This window comes from Gossypium arboreum, chromosome 11 (assembly GCF_025698485.1).
Source record: "Gossypium arboreum isolate Shixiya-1 chromosome 11, ASM2569848v2, whole genome shotgun sequence".
NCBI lineage: Eukaryota > Viridiplantae > Streptophyta > Magnoliopsida > Malvales > Malvaceae > Gossypium > Gossypium arboreum.
Window position 1 is genome coordinate 5,708,823 of NC_069080.1, and position 25,623 is coordinate 5,734,445.

The 25,623-nt window shown below is 29.3% G+C and overlaps 2 protein-coding genes and 1 long non-coding RNA gene across 3 annotated transcripts; 2 read left to right on the forward strand and 1 right to left on the reverse strand.

The window, feature by feature from the left end:
* The first annotated feature begins 5,998 nt into the window (after nt 1-5,998).
* Nucleotides 5,999-9,870, forward strand: LOC108470647 (hsp70 nucleotide exchange factor FES1). The gene is made up of 8 exons (XM_017772025.2): nt 5,999-6,385; nt 6,468-6,559; nt 7,068-7,218; nt 8,421-8,548; nt 8,629-8,787; nt 8,871-9,056; nt 9,174-9,380; nt 9,462-9,870. The coding sequence occupies exons 1-8, from the start codon at nt 6,151-6,153 to the stop codon at nt 9,480-9,482; spliced, it is 1,179 nt and encodes a 392-aa protein (XP_017627514.1). The 5' UTR covers nt 5,999-6,150; the 3' UTR covers nt 9,483-9,870.
* On the reverse strand, nt 9,509-10,641 carry LOC128284285 (uncharacterized). The gene is made up of 2 exons (XR_008274672.1): nt 10,184-10,641; nt 9,509-10,113 (listed from the first exon to the last, which is right to left on the reverse strand). It is a non-coding gene; the product is annotated as an uncharacterized LOC128284285 (long non-coding RNA).
* Nucleotides 10,642-19,487: 8,846 nt separating this feature from the next.
* LOC108471646 (citrate synthase 2, peroxisomal-like) lies at nt 19,488-24,924 on the forward strand. The gene is made up of 13 exons (XM_053021692.1): nt 19,488-20,013; nt 20,142-20,324; nt 21,011-21,096; nt 21,330-21,434; nt 22,145-22,207; nt 22,403-22,512; nt 22,717-22,836; nt 22,923-22,998; nt 23,261-23,334; nt 23,468-23,588; nt 23,927-24,024; nt 24,127-24,250; nt 24,492-24,924. The coding sequence occupies exons 1-13, from the start codon at nt 19,770-19,772 to the stop codon at nt 24,621-24,623; spliced, it is 1,536 nt and encodes a 511-aa protein (XP_052877652.1). The 5' UTR covers nt 19,488-19,769; the 3' UTR covers nt 24,624-24,924.
* The last annotated feature ends 699 nt before the right edge of the window (nt 24,925-25,623 follow it).

The window sequence follows — 25,623 nt, forward strand, 5'->3', positions numbered from 1 at the left end:
TTTCATTTCTCATTATTATTTATAGTAAATAATTTTTTATAATAATTAATTATTAATTATAATACTAATCATTAATTATTACTATATAACTTATTCAATTATTTTTATAATTAAGTGTAGTAAATACAGTTAGCAATGTAGAATTAAATTAATAATAATATTTTAGGTAGAATTTCATTCAATGCATAATTAATATTATACTATGCATAACTAACTGTTTTATTTCCAACCAAATTATGCTCATAGAATTTATTATTAATCATGATACTTAAATTTCCTTACTATATTCTTATGTCATGTTCAAATTAAATTGATTAATAGCAAGATCAATTTTAGCTACTTAATTAAGTATATTTTATCCTAATTAAATATTTAAGTATGAATCGTTTAAATTAGATTAATAGTTGACGAAGCTATTATCGTAAACAACAAAAATGAAAAACATAACCAAATCTATAGAAAGAATAAAAGGAATAGAAATAGAAAAATTCCAAAAGAAAAATAAGGGCTCATTCAATGGCGGAGTCCAGGTTGACAAAATCAGGGTCTCTTACAATGTATAAAATTTTAAATTAATAATAATAAAATTATATTTTAATTTTTAAAAATAATAAAATTTAATTTAATTATTTAAAAATTATAAAATATAAACTATTAAAATCATAAAATTATATTTTTACTATAAATAAATTACAATTTAATTTCTAAATGAAAAAAACTTTTCTCAATCTACCATTGCTCTCGTTGATTTTTTTATCAAATCTTTTACTAGTCAGCTGCGCTCAAATTTGGTGACTTTTTTTTTCTCATAGAAAGGCCTTTAAATTTAGTAGTCCTAGAAATAAGTCTTGTAATCGCGTCGCTTCAATTAAAGCAAAAACTTTTCCTTGCATGACAAGCTTAATAATTTTCTTTATTTGTCGTAAAGGGAGGCAAGTGCTTTGGCCGCTTGGTTAAATTGAAAGTCTTCTCTTTTAAACCCATCTAAAACATTAAATCATTTTATTTAAGCTTTTTAATTCTTAATTGGATAGGAAATTTTCATTTTTGGCCCTTTCAAAAGATTAAAAATGCAATTTAAATTTTTTTCACTTTGAACCCTCCAAAATTTGTAGTTTTGGCTCCCCATTAATTCAGCTGTCTAAATAAATTTTCTAGTTCTACCTAATTTTTAGAATCTACTCTACACAAAAAATTATCAAAAATAGTACTACCATTAATAATATATAAAATAACCAAAACATAAATGAAAGAAGTTTGTTATAATCTAATAAAAAACTTAAAAGCAATATTAAGATGTGATGTAATGGTTATTTATTTATTTTTATAAAATACTCACTTTATCTTTTAATCATGAAATTAGAGGTTCAATCTTTATTTATGAAAATAAAACATATTTTATGATCAATTGTTTAACTCTTTAAAAATAATGATATTTACAATAACTCAAGATTCAAGAATAAAGAGATGATTCTTTTGAAAAGTCAGAAAAATTAAAAATCCACTCAAGTGGATATATTTTATTCTCTCTTCAAAATTAACCTATTTTAATAAATATTAAAAAATTCTTTTTACAAAATTTAGCCATTGAAAGATATATAATTATAGGTTTTTTAAAAAAAGAAAAAGGAAAAATGGATATATCCATACATAATTATGTTAAAGTTGTCAAAAGAAAATTGTTTACTTTGTCGGTTAATGTATTTGTTCTGACGGTTCCATAAAGGGCTCAATGAACCTAGCCATTGTCACTCCATCAATGAAAGGGACAAAACATAGGCCTTTGCCCTATCCTTGCCTGAGGAACTAGATTTTGTCCCTGTCAATTTCATTGCCTGTTGCTAATTTGGTGTCACTCCAAAAGATCCAGCTGCTCTTTTATGACTATGCTTCATTTAAACGAGTGGTTTAGCTTTAAGGTGAAATAGAAAAATTAATTCATATTTTACTATTTAAACTTTGTATTATTTAACATTACTTTTAAAATTACTTTTAGACTAAAAAGTCAAAATTTTATTTTTGCTTTTAGTTAAAAAAGTATTTTTTAAATATTTTCTCAAAAATATTTTTAAAACCTTAAAAAACATATTATTTAATAATATTTTTATCTCAAGAGTAAATTTTAAAAAGTAATATTAAACTGATCTCAATACTTAAGTTTTTTTGTTTCGATTTCTAATTTATATTATTTAAAAGTTAAATATCTAATATTATAAATTTTAAAAACATATATTAAATAATTTGTTTCCAAATTTTAATATAAATTATATATCTTAAAAAATTAATACGAATAAATGTAAATGAAACTTAGATTAATTAATAATTTTAACACCCATCAAGTGCTGGGCAGGCCAACCAAATAACTATACATGGCGACTTATAATTAGCATAAGAGATGTCAGTTTCAACGGAAGTTTAAGGGCCCTTTGGACCACCAGTGGCCCCTAGTGCGGTGAGATTTTAGCCTAAACTCACTATTTTTCTGCCTTTTGATTATATAGCATCAGCACGATTCGAACAGTCTAATCTCACTGGACCTTATATTTTGACTGAGGGTTTATGCTGTGGTAGAGAAGAATCTTTCTCACCTAATTTTTAATTTTATTATATATTTTTATTTAAAAATAAAATAACTTTAATAAAATATCATAACATGCATTTTAATATTGTATTAAATGAATTATAAATTCACATATTTTAATAATTTCTTAAAAATAAAATAATTTAAAAATTCTATTATATATTATTTCTAATATATTGTTTTTAATAGTTATTTTCTATTCTCGCCTCATCGCTATAGTTGTGTTTAAATTCAAATATCCCACCGATGTTTCTAATCTCACTGCTATAGTATTTAATCTCATCACTATAGTAATTTATCTCGCCACCACTTTTTTTTTTAACTTTACCAGAGATAAACACATCACCCATCTAAACTAAACTTTAAATACCTAAAACCTCAATCATGATATTGTTTTATTAAAGAATAAAAAAAGCCCATTATGGGTAAATTATTTTAGAGGTGTGATCCAAGTTTTAAATGGGTCAAGTATTTTAGTGAAGCCCATTATGGGGTCTAACAGTGTAAAAAAGCCTTTCGGTTTGGATTAATAGGTTTTGGCAAAGATGGAGGCGATATTTAGGGTTTTAGACCGCTATAAATTGCGGTGAACGAAACAACAGCAGCAGTTGTCAAAGATTTTATCATCGTTTCGGGTTACAGCGTTTCAGATCTGAGCTATTTTTCAGTTTTGTACGTTTCAGATCTGTACATTTATGGGTTAATCTCAACCTCTTTCTTCAGTCTTATGCATGCTACTTGTATTTTTCAATTATTATCTGCAGTTAAAACTTTTCATCGGAAATAGTCGGCATATGCTCTCGATGATTGAACTTCAATCTAATAGTTTCAGCCTTGTCCGAATTTGTTCATGTTGGAAACTAGTTTTGTTCTGAGAGAGCTTTCTTCTTCTTGGCGCTTTTTTAAAAATGGGTTTTATATCAACACTTTCGATCAGTCACAGCTCCGTCTAATGTGGTAAAATACTTTTCAATTTTTGTCATCCAAACAAATTAATATATAATGCTTTCATTAACCTCTCACTTTAAACTCAGATGTTTTATAGTAGTTCACAAAAAATTATCTTATTTATTTAATAATTAAATAAATGTTTCTTATACAATCCCTACTAATATCATAATCCCATCTCACCTCACCTTAATTTGGATAAAAATTAACTCTTTTTTTTTGAATTACGACAATAGGATTAAGTTTGGACTATAAATACGATCAGTGTAATTTAAACCTAAATCATATAATTCTATTGATCATTAGCATGAATTTAAATATTTACATATTTTTAATTGTTATAATAAGAATAGTCACAGATTACTTACAAAGGATATTAATAGAATTCTAGGTTTGCGTGGCCCTATATCCATATGGCTGTTGATGAGTATACTATTAGGTTATTGAATACTGAGAGATAAAAAGAAGTTAAAAAGGGGAGTGGTATATTGAGTTCTACTTGGTTGGGTGGGTTTTAATAAAATTTTGGCTGGGTTTAAAATTTACTTTAAGTTTATTCTATTTAAAAATATTAAAATTTAAACTGGACTTAATCTGTCCGTATTAATTTTTATATATATATAAAATTTAAAAAACAATTCTTTAACAATATTAAAAATATTAAAATAAATATTTTCTGATAAAATGAAAATAAATGTAAAAAATTTATACTCAAATAACACTAAAATATGTGTATTTTAAGAAGCAAATGTCTCTAACAATAAAACAATAGTTATATAATTATTGTAAAATAATGAAACAACAACAGTAGGAAAACAAGAGTTATACTGGTGGCCTGGCCTTTTTTTTCTTAATAAGTTTTATTTTTTTGCTCAATTTTTTTTTAAAATTTATATTTTTACTTAAATTCTTAGATTAATTTTTGGGCGGGACCACGTGAGTCTAGTGATATAGTTGATGGAGAATAAGATATGGAAGGCAAGTTTGGCCAGTATGTTGAAAGAAATGTTGCACAAATGCAGTTACTGGGTGAGGGTGATCTGGTATCAGGTTTGCCATGGTTTGTAAATCCATAAAGAGCAGATCAATATATTGTTTTTGGGCTCAGCCGAAGGCCCCAAAATAGATAGTTTATTAAGGATACACAATGGAGTAGGAAGGCCCATAAAGCAATGAATAAAGTGGATATGGTGGTGAACCAGAAAACACATCCTTCTTACATTGTATAAGGTTTACAATGAATTGGTGAATGGCGAGAGTGAAACCTATGCTATTATGATCAAGGAAATTGAACATTTATTAGAGGAAGAAGCTAATGTGTGTAAGCAGGAAGCCTAATAAGCCTGGCCAAGACTTCCTCCATCCTCTCATCTCATGTGCATATTCTGGATATGGATATGGCTTACCTACTCCTCTAAAGTACCCAATCATACTTTGAATTTTCTTATACTTATTATTATTGGTTTATCTCAGGATTAATTGAATATTAATTAAGTTGAGGAAAGGTGAAAAATAAATTATATTATTTTAAAGTTTTTTGTTAATTTTATATTTTATATAAAAAATAAAAATACATACACATATTAGGGTTTTTTTAGATTGTTTATCTGTACTTATTATAAAGTTGTTGAGTTGATATCATGTGTTTATTGGATATCAACTCAATTGAAAAAGATGAAAATACCTTCACCTTACAATGTAACTTATATTATTTTGAGGATATTTTTGTCACTTTATACATTTTGTATAAAAATACACTGACATGATAAGATTTGAATCATTACCTCTTCAATTTTTCATATTTATATTTTATCCTGTAACTAAAACCTTATTTATTACTTATATATTATCTTTACAAATATATTTGTTACATAATTTTGTTTTTCATCCACATCGTGAGCGTGTCATAATTTGAATTTTAATATTTGAATTTCTTTCAATAACTTTTTAATGTGTTATAGAAAATGATAATACTTTAATAAATAATTAAAGTGCATTATTATTTTTAGTCGATGAATTTACTTATTTGATTTATTGTTACTTACAATTTAAATTATTTTTATTTTAATTTTACGCATATTACATATATGTGATTATTAGTATCCTGTCATATATTTTATTATTTATTGTATGCTATTTTTAAATGCATATATATTTTTAAATAGATAGTTTTATTTATGTGATAATATTTCTAGTAATATATAAAAGTATTAGCCTATTTACGAAAATATTGTTAATTTTATATTATTATAAAATTGAAATAAAAATACTTTAGCATATTAGCAAAATAATATTAACTAAAAAGTAATTTAATAAAATAAAATCATATAATATTGCAATAAACTTTGTTTTCCCATTTATTTTACGTTATTAATTATTAAAATTAAAGTATATGCTTACATGTTTTTGCTGACATGGCCAATTTCTATTGGCCCTGTAACATCATCCACCTCTCTGGAAATGTTTATATGTTCGGTCTAGCGGAGTCTTACAGTTTTCTAGAAAAGGATAATAGTAAAATAAAACATTGAAGCTTAAGCTCAGCCCTAGAAGGAGCAGAGTAGTTTGCAAGTGGGAAAATCAAATTTTCTGTAGTGACGAAATTAGGATTCAGGATTGATATGGAACGGTTTCCAGCTTTAATATCATTTTTATTGTTATTTATGGCAACGGAGATAGTGACGACTTCGGTTGAGCGCGAAAATAAGTCATCTTCGGCAGGGTTGATTTGGTCCACCGCCAAAGAGGAAGGGGATCTGGTGCACAAGGCTGGACACGCTGATGACTCCACCGCCGCCGCCGATGACGTTGACGGTGGATTTTCTTCCCTCGAAGGGATGTTGCAGTGGGCGATAGGTTTGGTGATTTTTCTCCATATTTCTAGCATTTTAACTATCAGAGGAAAAATTCGTTATTCCAATCTTATTCTATGAATCAGGTCATTCTGATCCGGCTAAACTCAAGGAATCTGCGCAAGATGTTCAACGTCTTTCTCCATCGGAGCTTAGGCAGCGTCAGTTGGAAATAAAGGTCCTTTATCTTATTTCTCAATTTTAAAATCTCTATTGCTAATTTATTTATCATAATGTGATGATTTGAAAGGAATCAACTGAGTCAACAATGTCATTTAGTTATTGGGACTATATTTCAAGTCAGTACAGGGCGGGTGATCTTTGTATAAATGTGTTAAACTGCTATTCTCGCCTGATGTTATTGCATCTGTAATCTATATTCTATAATAAGATTTCTATATGAAAACATATATGGATATTAAAGGACATTGTCTTTTATTATATGTCCAAATTTTCGTTTCATAATCTTTATTTCCAGAAAAGATAAACAGAGTGAAAGTTAAATAAACGGTGTGTTAATGATACATATTACTACGTGCAACGAATGACAATGCGTTCCTTTCTACAAACCAGCAATAGCTTTGCCAACCTTCTCTCTAATTTTTATTGCAGTTGCTTGAAGTTTATACATTTATTTTGCTTTTTTGTGATATCTGACATAATGATCCATGCATTTTGTTGCACAGGAACTGATGGAAAAGTTAAAAATGCCATCAGAGGCACAGTTGATGCAAATTGCACTAGATGACTTGAGCAATTCATCTTTGTCTTTGGAGGATCGCCACCGTGCTTTGCAGGAGCTTTTGATACTTGTTGAGCCAATCGATAATGCAAATGGTAAGCGGTGATTTGGTCCATAGCTGGTTTCCTTAGCAGCTTGAAGAATTGATATCTATCCCATCCTTTTCAAATTATTTCCATAATATCTGTTTAGCTCTGAATGCCTGAATTATTGCCATGAGTATCTATTTGCCTGCAAAATTCTAGAATGTTTAATGATGTAGATTTTATCTTGGTATGAATGTTTTCCCCAGTTTATTTATCTCACTTTATTGTTATTAACTGAACCTGAAATTTAATTATTCTAACTTCTGTCAGTAAGATTTAACCCCTTTCTCTAAGAGAATGTCTAATATTTACAGTATTCTCTCAAGAATTGTGATGTGGCCTTCACATGGCTAATACCAGCAAATTATTGAGCTTTATCTAATTTTAATTACTACTTTAGATTTTATTTGTTTGGTCATTTGTTGTGAAATTTTGATACAGTATGGTAGTCTAAAAAGTAAAACACACACAGGCACAAATATCGATTGAGACCACAGTAGTGGTTAATTGATCTAAATTGACGTTGGAAAAGAATGCTAGGGTTTATAGTTTTAGAGCCACTAATAGATAATAGGCCACTGTAATGCGGCTACCTATGTCTCTCAAAAGCTTTGTAAATTTTTCTTCCAAAAAATAAAAAAGAAGCTTTGAATGAGGTATAAGTTGCGTTGTAGAATCTGTTTGTGCCACTTGTGAAGTTATTCAGTCCTATTCATGGATCGTGCTGGAAATTTCTTTGCTTAAAATTTTCAGAATTTGAGATTTGAGTTTCCCCAACTAAGGGAGAATGAAAATATGCCAGTTAAGAGATTGAGTAATCTTGGACTTTGTTTTATATGTTGGGGGTTAGATTGTAACCTTTACATATATTACACTATTTTGTGTTATTTAGTGTATTTATGTTAGTTTTGTATTTTATTTCTTTTCCATGATAAGATTCTAGGCTTATTAGGGTTTTGGGTGTAGTTATAAGTAATTAAATACTAAGCTGTTTCCGTTTCTAGTGTCTTTTGCATGATGGATATTTGAGATTATGAGATGCTGAGATTTGTGGTTTGTTCAATAATTTTTATGGCTTTGTAACCCCTACCTGTATTTCACCCCTGATTTACTCATAATTGCTTCATCCTCGCTATCTTCGATATTTCTTCGAGGCTTCTATTTTTATGCTTAAAGAGATGTGGCTCACGTTGTTAAGGTTTTGCCATCAGATATGTGTAAACTTGGTGGGCTTGGTGTGATTATTCGGGAGCTCGATCACCCTGACTCAGATGTAAGGAAATTTTCTGCATGGATACTTGGGAAAGCAAGTCAAAATAATCCATATGTACAGAAGCAGGTACATCATCTTCCCTTTGTATGAGCTAGGTATATTCGACATCAACTAACTTGCAAAAAATTTCCTGTCTTAACTCTTAGGTCCTGGAACTTGGGGCATTGGCAACATTAATGAAACTTGTGAATTCTAGTTCCGCAGATGAAGCCACTAAAGCATTTTATGCTGTTTCAGCCTTGATCCGAAACAATGTGGCTGGTCAGCAATTGTTCTTTGCGGAGGCAGGAGACAAGATGCTTCAGGTGATCTATAAGATTGAATTTAGCATTTGCTCTTGTTTTATGCATCCCTGCAATTTGCAATTGACAACCATTCCCATCTGTAGGACATACTGAGCAGTACGAGCATGGATGTTAGGTTACGCAGGAAGGCTGTATTTCTAGTTGGTGATCTGGCTGAGTGCCAGTTAGAAAATATAGATAAAGCTGAGATGCCATTTTTCAGCAATCAATTCTTCTTGAAGTCTGTGGTTGATTTAACTGCATCAAGTGACCTTGATCTCCAGGAGAAGGTAGTTGTTTAGCCTCATTTTCATGTTTTTGTGTCCTATATGAATGAACAACTATTGATGCGATGGTGGGTATTTCTTTTCATTGAGTCATACTGCGTTTTTCTTTTGAGTTTACAGGCGCTTGTTGCAATTAAGAACCTGCTGCAACTTAGAACAACGGAAGCAATGGTTTTCAAGGAGTTTTGTAGATTGGATGATGCTTTGGAGAGGATGAAGAAGCAACTGGAGGATTTGATGTTGGACGAAGATCACAGAGAATATGTTACAGACGTTGAAAGCCTTCGCAAGGAAGTGGAACTCAGTTTCCAGGCCAAGTTGGGAAATGTAAGATATCAGTCAGAAACTCCATTGGATCTTTTATTTAAGCTGGTGGATTTTAGCTAAGGAGGTTTATTATCTTAACAGGTAAGAACGGTGCCAACATAGAAGGCAGGATGGTTCATAATCATTTGAAAACAGAGTGGAGCAGGAGCAGGTAGAAAGATGAGCTAGTTTTGTTGCAGCCCTTGCTTACCCTTTTGTATGGTAAAAATATTTGGCAGAGAAATGAAATTCCTGCTGATTGGGAAAGCGAAACTGATAGGTTGGATTGAAAAAGAAAAAAAAGAGAGCAGGTTCCAGGATTAAAATGTAACAATAGAAGTTTATATTACTACACTTTTTTTGGATAAAGGTAGGGGATAGAAGTTGTCAAATGATTAAATTCAAAATTGATGTTAAACTCATCTCAAAGTCTTCTATTAGGTCTGTGATTTACTTTATTATACTTTGATTCCTTTCCTTTCATATAAGAAATTTCAATTCAACTTTGCAATGCCTTGTATCATGTATTGGACCCAATTTTTTTCCTAACCGGATCGGGTATGTTAAATGTCACATATTTTCGCTCCAAAATTCTGCACTAACCCTTCACCGTCACCCTTTACCTGTCTTCTATCACTGACAAACACCATTACACCCCTCAATTCAGCACCTTTGAGTCTCAACATAATCCAACCATTGTTCTCACTGAACCCATGGACCCACCAAGGCAACAACAAACAAATCCATAAAAAATCTGTAAAGGAAAGAGGAGAGAAATCAGGAAAAGAAAAAAAAAAAAAAAAGGAAAAAGAAAAGAGTAAGACCCATTTTTGGTCATTTCGAAATTGGGGCCTCCAATGAATCTTTGGGAGATTTAAATGGAAAAAACATCCGTCGAAATCTCAAGTCTATTCAACGACTAATGGAGAGGTAAGAGCCATAAAGTGTCGAAAACAAAATCGAGACACTGATTTTTGAGGGGCATTTTGCGAAATTCCAACTGGGGATATAGAAAGGAGACAGTACAAGGAACTGTTTGATGGCATTATTGACCCGAGAAGGCCACCGACGGCAAGGCTAGCGGCGCGGCAACAAAAACAACTAGGATCCTTTAGGACTTAAGAGTGGGTAGGTAGAAAGGCTTCTTTGTAAGCTGATTTAGAGAAGAGAAGACGACTTATTCACATGGAAAAAATAGAGGAATGGTTAGGTTATTATTTTATAATAATTTTATAACATTTAGAAATTTAATAATTTTAAACAGAATTTAGGAATTATTGATGTAATTAACGTAAAGAATTTTATTTAAGAGAAAAACTTAAAATGTTTTTATTTTTAATGATATATTACCATTTAATTCATACATTATATATTATTAATATAAATATATCCTTACGATATGTTTATGCAGACTTAAAGTTGTAGTCAAAATCCCTTAAAAGAATTGAGGATGATTTCTTAATTTTTTATCAACTAAAAAGTAAACCCAAAGGAATAGTGCTTGCTTCGACGGAACCTTTGCGTGTGACAACACACAAGCACAATTTATTAAAATAACGATTTTCTGTATACTATTCGAGGAGGTTGAATGTGATAATATATTATTGATGAAATTACTTTTAACTGGTGGGGGAGACAATAGAAGTATGGTAGAGTTATATTTGTTGCATTAAATTTTAAAATAGAGTCAGAGAATAAGGATTCATTATATTTTAATAATTCATAATGATCATATGGCTAAATATTCTACTGCTGGAGTTTTGTTTTAAGTATTCCCCTAGATACAGTAAACAGTTTACTGTTAGCTAAAATAGTTCAGTCAATTTTGGGTTTAATTGATTGATGTTTTGCTTTATGCTGTAATTTTTTACTAAAAAAATGTATATTATCCAAAAAAAAATTCAATAACTGTTAAAAAAATAAGGTTAAATATTCAAATAAGGACCTATAAGGTTTTTGAATCTCTTACAGGGGTTTATTTAAGCATTTGGATTGCTTACGTTTTTTGTATTGAAAATTTCACTTATTCGGCATTCAAAAATAGTGAAAAATTCATTAACATGACATGCAGGATACGATTGAGTACATCACTTCTTTTATACGACAATTTGAACTTTCAAGGAACTAAAGATAATTATATCAGAGTTTTATTTTTAACTAAAATAAAAAAAAAATCCCAAATTCCATCTTCTGGGTCAAAAATAATGAGGGGATGTTTGATTCAATGTAATCGCATAACAAATCTATTACAAATCTATTTTGCAGGTCCGCACAAACAGCTGTTTGGTTCAATGGAATATCCTATTATGGGTGTATGTCATTTTGGGCTTATACAGAGAAATTTGGTGATTTCTATTTCCTCCCCTCTCTACTGATTACTAATTTAATGCTTGAAGAACCTTATCTTACCCTCACCAAATTCTCACCTCAAAAACATTCAAACGATAGTCATTCCTTACTTCCTTCATTCCAGCACTCCTCCCCTTCATCCAACATCCTTCAGGTAAACATTTCTCACTTCCACTATTCCTTTCATTTTCCTCTCTGCCGTTTTTTCTTACCCACAAAAATTTATTGCCTCTTTTTGTTACTGCTTCCTTCACCATCAAATACAAATGCTCATTTTCTTTAATTTACCTTTTTTTGTGTGATTAGAATAGATCAGAAGATTTATTCTTGACCATTAAAAATCATGATTGTGTTGATGATATTTTGGTAACTTTTTGTGTTTGTAATATCTGGATGGTATAATGACATGATATAATGTCATTACAATGTTGTAATTTTTTGACGTTGTAAAATTTAACATATGGTTATGACATATAAGCTAATAAAATCATGTAACTTTTGTTAATATATGGATATTATGTTTGGATTTGAAATATAATTCTCAAGCTATTTATCACTTCTAATATTTTATTTTTATTGTAGAATAATTAAATTATTTGTTTCACTAATGATATTTTAACAAATTCAATATGAATTGCAGTTTAAAAAAATAAAGTATGTTATATATTATTTTATAATATTATATATTATGATTTTTAATTCATATAATAATAATTATATTAAGAATATTATTAAATTATATTTAATAATAATTATGCTAAAATATGACTAAATTATTTATTTTATTAAAATATATTTAACAATAATTTTATTAAAATTTAATAACAATAACAATAATCATTTACCTAAAAAATTCTGCTAAGGGTACTTTGGTCATTTAACTCTTTTTCTTGTACTTTTACAACACCTATTCCATTCAACCAAACAATTGAATTATTGATTATAGTTTTATTCTATTACAACTCTATTCAATTACAACATTATTCTATTATAGTGAACCAAACGTACCTGAATGTTTTCTGCTCCATAAATTTATCTTCTTCTTTTTCTTTTTTTTTTTAAATGAATCTTGCACTAACCACCTAGACCCTCGTGGTTTAGATACCAAGTCTAAAAATGGAGGAGCTCCATGGTTCAACTTCACACATTCTTTCTAGGTCTATTTTATGAGTTTGATTTTCAAAAATTCCAATAAAGATAAGCAAAAGAAAGAAAGAAATGTGATTCTTTACACATTTACTGTCTCTTGACTCATGAGCACACACCTTCTTCAAGTTCTCTTAAGAAAAACAAAACCCATGATTGATTCAAGTATGGATCTTTTTATTTCAACAAAAATTTGAGTGTTAGGGTTTTGTTGTGTGTTAGTAAATGTAAGTTTGGTGAATACCATAGTCGTTTTTCAATAAAAAATTTAATTCAGTGTCATCAAATTTTAACCTAGTTAATAGTTTTGTAAGTATTTACTTACATTTTAACAAATTTTCTCATACAATGATAAGAAATGTATGGATTATCGAAAAAAGAGGAGTCCCGGTGATCCCCTTTAAATTGCCCATATCCCACAAGTTAATAGAGAGCGCCCTATTTATCCTCTTGAGGAGAAGTTTAGTTTCAAACCCCAGGATGAACAGCAGAAGTACGCATGCTAATATGCCTTGGATGATTCACATCTCAAGGTCAAGGATTAATGAGCATGTTGAACAATCCATGTGGTTAGGAGCCTTCAGAGCCCAAGTGCAATGACACAATTATCAATAGATAAAAAAAAGAATATAATCTTAAATAAAGTGAAATAAAATCAAATAATTAAATTTATTAGCTATTAAGAGATAAATAGATCCTATTTACTTATCCATTTTTATATTTTTTTTGTAAAAAAATCTATCTAGTATTTTTCATTATAGGTTATTTAAAATTTAAATTGTTGAAAATGTTTATTTTAATTGATTCAATTTTTAACACTTTATCAAACAGACCCTTAATTAAATAGAATAATGTTCTACTTTTTAACTTAAAAAATAAATATTTAATACATTAACTAATTTTTATAAATTTATAAATGAAATTAAAAAGTTATCACATTAATAAATAAAGCACATTAATGATATTGCAACTTAGATTTGTAAAAATTCAATTACCGAAATTGTGTTGGTATGATGGTTAAGATATTTATCATCTGAGTTGTAGCTTGAATTTGAGTAACGTTAATCACGTTGTTATCGGGCTTTATCCTCCTCTCGTAATTCAAAAAAAATCAATTATCAAACTATACATTTTATATTTTTGACATATTCAATAAGTAATTTGTACTTTTCAATCATTTAGAATTTAGTTTGATAATTAATCTTATTAAAAATTTATGTTAAATTCAAGTTTATTACAATATTATCTTTTTCTTTAACCAAAATGAGTATTTATTTATTTCAAACAATTACTATTAGACCATAATTTTAAATTTTAAAAGTTAAACTAAATTATTGAATATAAAAAATATTAAATTTTAAATATCCGAAGAATAAGAAACTATTACGTATTTAAACAAAATAATTATTAAATAAAGGAATAATTTAGTCACATTATTAAATAAATAAAATTCATATAGTGAATGTAGCAAAATTCTTGGTACTTTAAACAAAAAAGCGTGAGACATCCACAACAAATAATGACAACACATTTGTATTGAGAATTTCAAGGAACTATTCAATTCAACCCCTACTCTCCTATCCCACAAAACTATCGTCACACCCTACTATCATCTGCCAAGTGGCGCTTTATTTCCATCCAAGGACACGTGTTGAAATCACATAGGGGATGTACATCAACAACCCAATTCCACGTCGAAGCCAAGTCACGGTGAGCCTAATCTTTAAACTGACGGATAAGATCATAAAAACGTCTTCGGATTGGGATTCACGTTCGCACACAGTTTCGTCTTTCTAGAAGAAACACTAACGCAGCTGCTGATAACTTGCGCCTTTTAAACACCCTTCCTTCCGACTTCCGACCACCCTTAAATAAATAAATAATACTTTGATAAAGTATTTTATTTAAAATTTGAGTCGCAATAAAAAATTTGTATGTTAAAAAAATATTGTTAAATAACTTAATAATCAACTGAGTCCTTATTTAAAAATAAATGTAAAGAATAAATTAAGTCCTCGAATGCTAACTTTTCATGTAAGCCTCACATATGGCGAAATCATGTAATTTCTCTTAATTTTTAAGAAAATATTTAAAAAATTTCAAAACTTAAAAAAAAGAAAAATATTTAAAATAGGGTGACTCTAACATGTGACATGGTGAAGTTAACTGCAATGAAAAAACTTACACAAAAAGTTTAAAATTCAATAACTTAATTAATTGTTTAAATTTGATTAAAGGCTTAATGGATTATTAAAATAATTTTATAAGAGTTTTTTTTATAATCTGCCTTCTTTTAATATTTTCGAAACCCAAAAGCTTTCTTTTAATTTTTCCATTTTATAATCTGCTTGTGTTGTGTTATTTAGTGTAACGGTGGAGTTTTTGACCCATCAAACATTAGAAAAACAATATCATAATTTTGTGGAGAAGACGAATGTTTGAAGAATGGAAGATGTATCCCAAACCCGTTAGAGAATATCAGCTTCAAGGAATAGGTCTCTAAACTCTAAACTTTTGGAGAGGAAGAACCTTTTACCTTGTTTTTTTTACAAAAATAAATATATAAATTAAATTATTTATTTTTTAAATTTCTTTTTTTGAAATAATTTATTTATCAATATCAAATATCTGACATGGAAAAAATACAACATGCGTCCAAATCCTATTCGCCTTGCTTTATTTTCTTAACACCATTAGGCACTTACACCAAAAAAGTTAAAACATTGGAAAAGTTCAAGTGACAAAAAAATAAAAAAACCATTATAAGAAAAAGGATATAATTTGAAGGCTAAAACGTAAATAAATTATTTGGTTTAACCGCCTTATCTTTCCTTTCTTATCATTTCAACTTTAGTTACTTTTTGCTTATTTGGCAAAAAAATAATATATTAGATTTATCCATGGGTTGGATTGAGTTCGAGTTGTACTCTAGTAATATTTTAGGCCTGTTTGATAGGCTCAGGTCTAACTCAGTCCAAAAAATAGATCTAATATTTTGTTCAAGCTTAACTCGAATTATAAATGTTAAACTTGGGTTTAACCCGGTTTGCCCCGTATTAAATTTTTTATTTATTTTTATATAAAAATTTAAAAATATAATAAAACACTAAAAATATTAAAATAAATATTTTTCAACAAATTAAAATAAATTTTAAAATGTCATTATACTTAAATAATATTAAGATAGGTGCAATTTAACAAGTAAATATATCTAAAATAGTAATAAAATTAACAATAAAATAATAATTATACAATATCCAAACAATAATAACAAAATAGTGAAATGATAGTAAAACAGTAGAAAAACAACAGCAAAAAGAAACCTTATCCGAGACTCGATCCATTTTCTAAATGAATTTTTTTTTTGCCCAAACTCATTTTTCGGGTCTATTTTTTTGCCTAAACCTTCTCACTTTCCAAGCAGACCTTTTGGCCCGACCATGGATAGATTTAGAATATACCATCTATATCTCAATTAAAACATTATTTAAAAAAAAAACTTAATATACTATTTGGTATCTGTATTTGACTTGAACATTAAATTTGGTACTTGATCTTTTTTATTGTCGTGATTTGGAACGTGAGTTTGGTTTCAATGTTTAGTTTGATACCTAAGTTTTTTTCGTTCCATACAAGTACGTAAGTTTGATTTTGATGTTCAATTTAATACCTGAGTTTTTCTTTTGTCCCAATTAATTACCTTTTTTTTTTTTTTACTATAGTACCATATCAAATATTTATTGGATCATATGATGTTGTTTAGTTTGTGTATCAAATTAAACATTAAAACTAAACTTAAGTACCGATGAGCATTAAAATCAAATATAAATACTATATGGTATATTAACCTTTAAAAACAAATTTAAAATGTGAATACTATAAGAAAATCCTAAGTTTCTTACCTTACTAATTATGATTTTATTTAATAATTTAATGTGACATAAAAATATTTTTAAATATATGCCTAATAATATTTTCAAAAAAATTACGGGGTTTGATCATGGAAGGTTTTTTTTTACTCTAAACTTGTTTCCATAATTAAAGATACTAAAAATAGGTCTTATTAATTTATTTGATTTTTCAATTATAAAAATATCATTTTAGTTATTTAATTTTCTTATCTCTTTTAGTATTTAAACTCGTATTGTTTGTCAAATTATTCAAAATTAATTTAAAATTAATGTTTATTAACATTCTTGATGTGGCATACATATCGATTAATATATGGATGCCACATTAGCAATTAAAAATTTAAATTAAAAATATAAAATTATTAAAATTATTAAAAAGTATAAAATTATATTTTTAAAATTTGTAAAATTAATTAATCACTAATGTGTCATACACGTGAAAATTACATCGTAAAAGTTAACAAATATTAATTTTTTCATTCATTTTGGGGTAATTTGACAAATAATGTAAATTTAAAAGTTAAAAGAAATAAAATTTTAAATGGAGAGTTAAAATAAATTTTTTATAAAATTAATTATAGGGTCAAGAAAAACTAAATATGATATCGAGTTGCAAACAATCAGATTAATTTTTTTGAAACTATTTAGTATTGAATTATAAAATTTGCCTCGTATTTGTACTAACAGAAATTATAAATATTATTTAATTAATTGGAAAATATTTTAAATTTATATTTAATATAAATTGTTTTATTATAACTACATTATAATTCAAGTTGAATATTTTAAAATGATATGACACCACAATAATAACACAAGAAAGTAAGCATATTTTGCATTCAAGACAATTATTTGTCACTTATGAATTTTTATTAATTTACAAAAGTTATGCTTATATGTGAATTTTAATATTTAAAATATGTTTTGTTTGTTCAAATTAAAATTTATAAATAATTTATATTAATTACCTCATAGTAATCAAAATTAATATCATATCGTAATGGTAAAAATTATATTATTTTGCTATGTTATTGTTTTGGGTCAATTATAAATCTAGTCATTTATATATCGTTTAAATTACATTTTGGTCATCAAATTCTAAATATTACATCTTTAACGTTATCACTTAATTTTTTTTATCACTAAATTATCAATGATATAGTGACAAACTAATGTGACACGTTATATCATCATTTAAAATAAATTTTTAAATCAAACCCTACTTTCAGTCTTTGAACTTTTTCTTTTAATCATTTTATTATTTTATATTTTTTTCTTTTAACTTTCCTTATCTTTTCTCTTAATTCTATAGTACCTTCTCTTATTTTTCTCAATAGTGCTTGGATTTATTTATAATCTCAAGACTGTACTGTTGTGTGTAATATAAAAATATTGTATTGAACATTGGCATTATGCCATTTTGTATACTTTTTTAATTATTTAATAATATTTTAATAAATTTTTTATGTTATTCATACATAATTTTAGTATTTTTTTAATCTGAACTTTGAACTCGAATCCCAAATCCTAAACTTAAACTTTAAAACCTTAAATCCTAAATTTAAGATTTAGAATTCGAATTTAGAGTTCAAGATTCTACTAACTTCATTTTCACTGCTCCATCACAACTAGATCAACAGATGTTCCGTGGCTTTCTGAAGGTTTTGCTTTATAGTTTCTTTACCCATGATGGATGGTAAAATTGACTTAATATTCTTGAAGCAACGGGAAAAGAAGTTTGTCGCGGAGATGCCATCTGCATGATGAGTTCTCAAAGATGAGAAGATTTGGTAATTTGTATATCATTATGATAATTATACTTATTAATCTATATGTAAGCTAGGCTCGAGACCAAGGTTAAAAGGGTTAAAAATATTGTTTTTAAGTTTTTAAGAGGCTTAATTTTTCTTTTAACTTTTAAAAATAAAAAATATTCAACTTTTAAGTGCTCAAAATTTTTTACCAACTTTTAAGCACTTAATTTTTTTTCTAAAGAACCTAAAACATTATTTTATTGTTGTTTAGGGTCTCAAAATATTAAAATGAACCTACCTATATGTTCATATATATATATTTGTTGTTAATTAGTAAATTATGTTATATAAAATTAGAAAAAATAGTATTTTATGTTTTTCTATGTTAGGTTTAAAATGATCAAAAGTTAAAAACACCATTAAAGAATTAATTCATTTATAAATTCTATTTTTTATTTAAAATTTCATTCTCTTTCTTTTATTTATTTACCTTAAAATTCCATTTACTTTTTTAAAATATAATCATTGAGGGAAGGAGAAGAGAAAAGTTGGGGGGAGAATAGGAGAAGCAAATTAAAGGAATAAAAAGGGAAAGAAATGGGAAGTAAGAAAAAATTAAACCGCTCAAAAGAAAAAAGGATTAATTATGTAATTTAATTTAAAATGATAATATAATATGTCATGTTAGTTTACGTTACACCGTCAACTGCAGCTAATGATAATAATAATGACTATATTGTAGTAATTTAAAATTTAATGATTAAAACATAATTGAAAAAAAATATAAATGACTAAATTTATAAATTACCCTAATTTTTTTTTAGATATCTTGTGCAGAATGTGATTTTGCAGTGTGAACCGATTGAAAGAAAAAGATCATAAGAGGCTCAAAGTCGGAAAACAAACTTTTAAAGGATTTATCGCAAAGAATAGGAAAAGGAAAAAAAGTTGAGAAATATCAAAATTATACAATTAAAGTAACTTGAAGGTAAACCACAGTTGGACAGTGAAGACTTTAAACATAGGGTTGAATTTCATATAGAAAAAACCCAAAAGAATTGGTATTCCTATATATAACCACAACTCCACCAATTATCATAATTCTTAAACCGAAAGAAAAGCTCCAAACCGACCAAAAAAAAAAAAAAAAAAGGGTTGTCTCCAAAAATTAAGATCTCAATATATTATTCTTCGTCGTTCTCCTTTACAGATTTCCTTTTAAGTTTGTTTTTCCCCCCTTAGTTTAAAAGATGTCATCAAGTGAAGAGCCATTCTCACAAGTGCAGGCACGGTTAGCTGTGCTTGCAGCTCATTTAGCAGCTCCTGATTGCTCCTCCAACAACCTCAATTCTTCTGTCCTCGAGCCATGGTGCGTGTCGGCTCAGAACGGTGGCTCTGTTGGCCTTTCATTAACCATCATCGACGAGCGAACCGGGAAGAAGTACCAGGTCCCTGTCTCCAGCGAAGGCACTATCAGAGCTACCGATTTAAAAAGGTTTTTTTTTTTTAAATATTTCGAAGTTCAATCAAAATTTTAGTAGTTTGTTTTAATTTGTATTAAAAAAAAACTGATTTTGAGTTTTAGGTGATATAATTTTAATTTTAAGCTGGAATTTAATTGCAGATAACAACAGGGAAAGATGATAAGGGGCTTAAAGTTTATGATCCGGGTTACTTGAATACAGCTCCGGTTCGGTCGTCGATTTCTTATATAGACGGTGATGAAGGGATTCTTAGATACAGAGGGTATCCAATTGAAGAACTGGCTGAGAGTTCCACTTTCTTGGAAGTGGCATACCTCTTAAGTAAGCTTATAAAATTACAAACACCCGTTGTTTATCCAAACTATGATCGTTTGTGGAAATTGATTGATTATTTGTGAAACATACTTCAGACCGACAAAATCGATTGAAATCTTTAATGGGTTAAAGTAATCAATTATTGAGGTTCATGTAAAATCGATCAATTATTGAGGTTCATGTAAAATCGATGTATGTGGAGATTGTATGTACTATGTAGATCATATGACATGGTGTGTATTGAAGATCAGTTGAAGATTAGGGGAGATAAAAGTGAGGAAAAGAAGAAGCTTTAATGAATGGTAGATGGGGTAAAAAGAAGGACGTTGTGGCAATGATAGAGGGAGTTGGACTCCCTATTCCAGTGTAAATAATTAGTTGTTACTTTTAAGCTGAAACTTATGCTAGTTTGTTGATCTGTATCTAAAGCAAGACTTTTTTTTTTAAAAAAAATTATTAATAATTCCCTGACTGACTGTTTGAGGATAAATAATAGTTGCTGAGTTCTCCGATCACTAATTTGACAGACATGACCTCTTAACTTAAAAAACCAATTGCAAACAATCTTTCAACAATGCTTTTATCAAATTATACAGGAGCAATGAAGGTTTATAGTTTCGTCTTCGATAGCAATCATGCATTTACTTGTATATTTGGTCATGTGTTGATATAATTTGCTTCCACATTTTCAGTGTATGGGAATTTGCCTTCTGAAAGTCAGTTAGCAGACTGGGAATTTGCTGTTAGCCAGCATTCAGCTGTGCCGCAAGGGATTCTGGTATGCTTTTCTTTCATCTAGAAAATAAACCGCTTCTAGTCTCTCACCTTGTGATGTTGTAATGTACATGATGTTTATAATAAAAATGATTCTTTGCTTTTCTAAGTTCTTTAATTTCTTTGGTATAAGGGCCAAAGTTTTGATACTTTTTCAGCAATACTATTAATTGGGTCTGTTCCTTCTAGTTCAACAAAAGTTATTTTACTTGTATCATGTTTTCTCTGTTTTTGTAGGACATTATACAATCAATGCCTCATGATGCTCATCCAATGGGTATACTTGTCAGTGCAATGAGTGCTCTTTCTGTTTTTCACCCTGATGCCAATCCTGCTCTTAGAGTAAGTTGATGGTTTAAGTTTGTATAAATGCTTTATGAAGATTTTAAGTTGACGTTGTGTTGGTATGGCAATTTGTTCGATCGTGGGTATGGGTTTTATAAGAGCACATAGGAAGCAGAAAACTGGAGAAAAGTCATTATTGGACAAGTGGGCCTATTAGTTTTGGAATTGTAAAGACTCTAAGATCAAATTGTTTTAAGATATTGGATATTGCATTTTACCTTTTTAAGTTGTCTTGAGGGACTATTTTCCAAATTTTAAAAGTCACTATTTATTCTATGAGGTAACCTTTTGCAAAATGTCAACTTGGGAGTCTTAACGTGATCCATGCGATATAAGAAAGTGCACTGACAGAATGTCTTTATTGAAGGCAAAAGTAACTTTAGCTTTGTCGAGACCAACATTAGAGCACGATTTATCAGAAGGAATTGTGGAAGCACTAAAACTTGGGTAACTTGCAATAACCTCGTTTACTTTTTGTTAGAGAAAGATTGCAAGGATATCTCCTATAGCGAAATACTTACTTTGGCTTAAGCTATTTTCAGTTTTACTATTGTGAAGCATCTTGAAGACATGAACTTCTGCTGTTCTGCTGTGTTCTTAATTAATAATTTAAAAACCTTTGTGCTCTCAAATTATGATTTAAAAGCCTTTCTGGAATTATTTTACTCTCTGAGTTTATCAGGTTTTGAGATCTACTATTAATGCAGGGCCAAGAAATTTATAAGTCGAAACAAGTGAGAGACAAGCAAATAGCTCGCATTATTGGAAAGGTTTGTGCATTTAATTCCCTTTTCCCTCTTTGTGTCTTTTCTACTCTAAAGCAGTTGCTTCTATTCACTAGGGCGTATCTTTAACTCTGGTGCATGAACTTGTTACTTTCATCTTGTCCTACGGATTTGGGTTTGCCACACCATTTTTTTCTCATTCTGTTGTGAGATCAGTATAAAACATCATTCTTTTTTCAGGCACCAACCATTGCTGCTGCAGCTTATTTGAGGATGGCAGGAAGGCCTCCGGTTCTCCCTTCCAGCACCCTTTCTTATGCTGAGAACTTTCTCTATATGCTAGATTCAATGTATGTTCTTTGGCATTTTCAATTCTCTCATTAATGGCTACATATTCAATTACTTAAATAGTAGTAACTTATTATCTTCTGGCTGCCAGATTTTCTTTCCATCAATCTTAGTCTTAATGCTATTTAAATTTATCAGCCTCATCTAGGAGGCAAGATTTAGGCCTACCTTTTCCTAGGTAATGCGTCCATTTTATTAACTTTCAGGGGCAACCGGTCTTATAAGCCCAACCCTCGGTTAGCTCGAGTGCTGGACATTCTTTTCATACTACATGCAGAACATGAAATGAACTGTTCCACAGCTGCTGCCCGGCATCTTGCATCAGGGTATGTCTATTAATGTTATTGTCCTACTGTGTTAGAGCAACAAAAAACAATCTATATATGAAATATGAGTGTATCTGCATCTGTAGTGGAGTTGATGTATACACTGCTTTAGCTGGAGCTGTTGGAGCACTATATGGTCCTCTTCATGGTGGAGCCAACGAGGTATGCAGAACCAAATATTTTCTGTTTCATAATAATGCAATGCCTATCAGTAATTTTCTGAAATTCAATTTCCAAAGGAATGGTGTTACAATATGCTTGTTCAGACTATATAATTGCACTTCAGCTGTATATTATCCACTTGAGCATATCAAGCTTCTTTTTGTCATAAGCTGTTTGTGACAGCAATGCCTGACCTTATTTTTGGTTTTGTGACAGCAGTGCCTGACCTTATTTTTGGTTTTCTTTCTCTTGGTTGTTATAGGCTGTGCTCAAGATGCTTGGCGAGATTGGAACAGTAGAGAACATTCCAGAATTCATTGAAGGTGTCAAAAACAGGTGAATATTGCATATATAATTTTGCTGTTAGTTCAAGCTAAAGGTTCGACATGCAGTGCTATATTTTCTTGTGATTGTTTTATTTATTTTTGCATATATATTCAATTCTTCCGCTTTATATTCATTTCTTCAGGAAGCGGAAAATGTCTGGTTTTGGCCACCGTGTATACAAAAACTATGATCCAAGGGCAAAGGTGATAAAGAAATTGGCAGAGGAAGTTTTTTCTATTGTTGGCCGGGATCCACTTATTGAGGTGTGTATCGACAACCCTCCGAATTATTTTCTTTTACATAAAGCAACTAACCTTTTCCCACACCTAATCTGTTTTAAGTACGTCATGATTAAACTTGAATGTTTCCATGGTATGTAAGCTGATCAAGGTATAATAACGCATGGACTGAGAGTTCAGTCATGTTGGCTTCATATTTGGTGGCAGATTCTGTAAATAGTATTATGTTTTCCAAACAGGGATTCATTAGTACTTTGTAGTTTGTATAAGTGACATTTCTAATATTGTCTATGATTTCTTTGTTTACTGTAAATGTTTTAATATGCTTTTCTCTTGCCTTCTATCATTTTCCCCTTCCGCAGGTGGCTATTAGTTTGGAGAAGGCCGCATTATCTGACGAATATTTTATTAAGAGGAAGCTTTATCCAAATGTTGATTTCTATTCTGGGTTAATATACCGGTAAGATAAGATTAATTTCTCTGCTCACTTTGAGAAACTAGACGAATGTATAAGATATATTTTAGATGTTGGACCAGTGACAATTGAGGCTTTATTCAATAGGGCCATGGGATTTCCACCAGAGTTCTTCACTGTGTTATTTGCAATCCCTCGAATGGCTGGGTACTTGGCACACTGGCGCGAGTCTCTAGATGATCCTGATACAAAGATAATAAGACCCCAACAGGTCAGTCAATACTTCAGGACTCAAAACCTATATTATTATAATTATGACTTATGATCATGACTGTGGAACCGAAATAAGCAACGACATGTTATTTTCTTCTAGTGTAGTGTGATTCCATATTCTTGGTTGGGAAAATCCCTACCAACTTTGACTTGAAAGTGACAGGAATTATGAAGTTTGCACTTTTAAAGTTACTAGCCTGCCATATCTGGGATCTCTCTCATTCCATTTAAAATTTCAGGTTTATACTGGTGTATGGCTACGGCATTATATGCCACTCAAGGAGCGCATGGCGTTGAATGATGCAGACAAGCTTACTCAAGTATCCATATCAAATGCCTCGAGACGACGACTGGCTGGTTCTGGGGTTTAGGCTTTATTGTTATATTATAACATCACCAAGTGAAATAAAATGGCAAACGGCCTATATATGTATCTCTGCGAAAATAAATTTACTACCCTTGTCAATAGCTTTCTGCTTGAAAACTGTATGCTTTTGAGCAGACATAATGCAATTTGCCTCTTATCTTGTTGGACCTATTGTTGATGGGATCCATGTCTTGTTACATCTAGACCATTAAATACTTGCTGTGGGGAGTTTGGGAATGATCAACAAATTTGTTCTTCTTGTAATTTGTCAATAGATTGGAAGGATGCATTTTATTTAGTTAAAATTTATCGCTACATATTCATTATTAATCAAATTTATTTAATATATAACAATTTTAATTTCATTAAAGCATTCTCATTAAATAAATTTTTGAGAGTTACTCAACTATTACAAAACTTCATTTTAGGTGTTTAAATAAAATAAAATTACAATTTTAGGCATCATGTTATATAATTTGATCCTTTTGGCCACTCTTATCAAAATCTAGATAGAAATGGAAATTTCTGTTAAATAATAGTAATATTTTCAAAATTATACTTTTGGGTTGTTTGTTTCATCATCCCCATCCTTCATTACCAGAACATTAAAATCTCAGAAAATTTCACTAAAAATTTAGAGAAAGAAAATGAAGCAAAATATAAATCTGAGAGTAGTATTACAATATTTTGTTTCAAATTCTGCTATAGAACCATAATCAGTTGGCGAGCCCTTCTTTATGTTTCTAATAAAATCTTCACATTTCTTATTTAACTCTTCATTACTCATTGACTCAAGTTCTTCATCTTCATCCTCCTCCACTGAAATAACCTCATTTGATCTGATAATATTATTATTTAACTTTTTTTTTTTTTGTTTGGATTTTAACAAGAGTGATCAAAATGATCAAATTATGTAACATGGATGCCTAAAATAAAAATATTTTTTTTATAATTGGGTGACTATTAATATAGTTTACCTTCATTTTTTTACACTAAATGAAAAA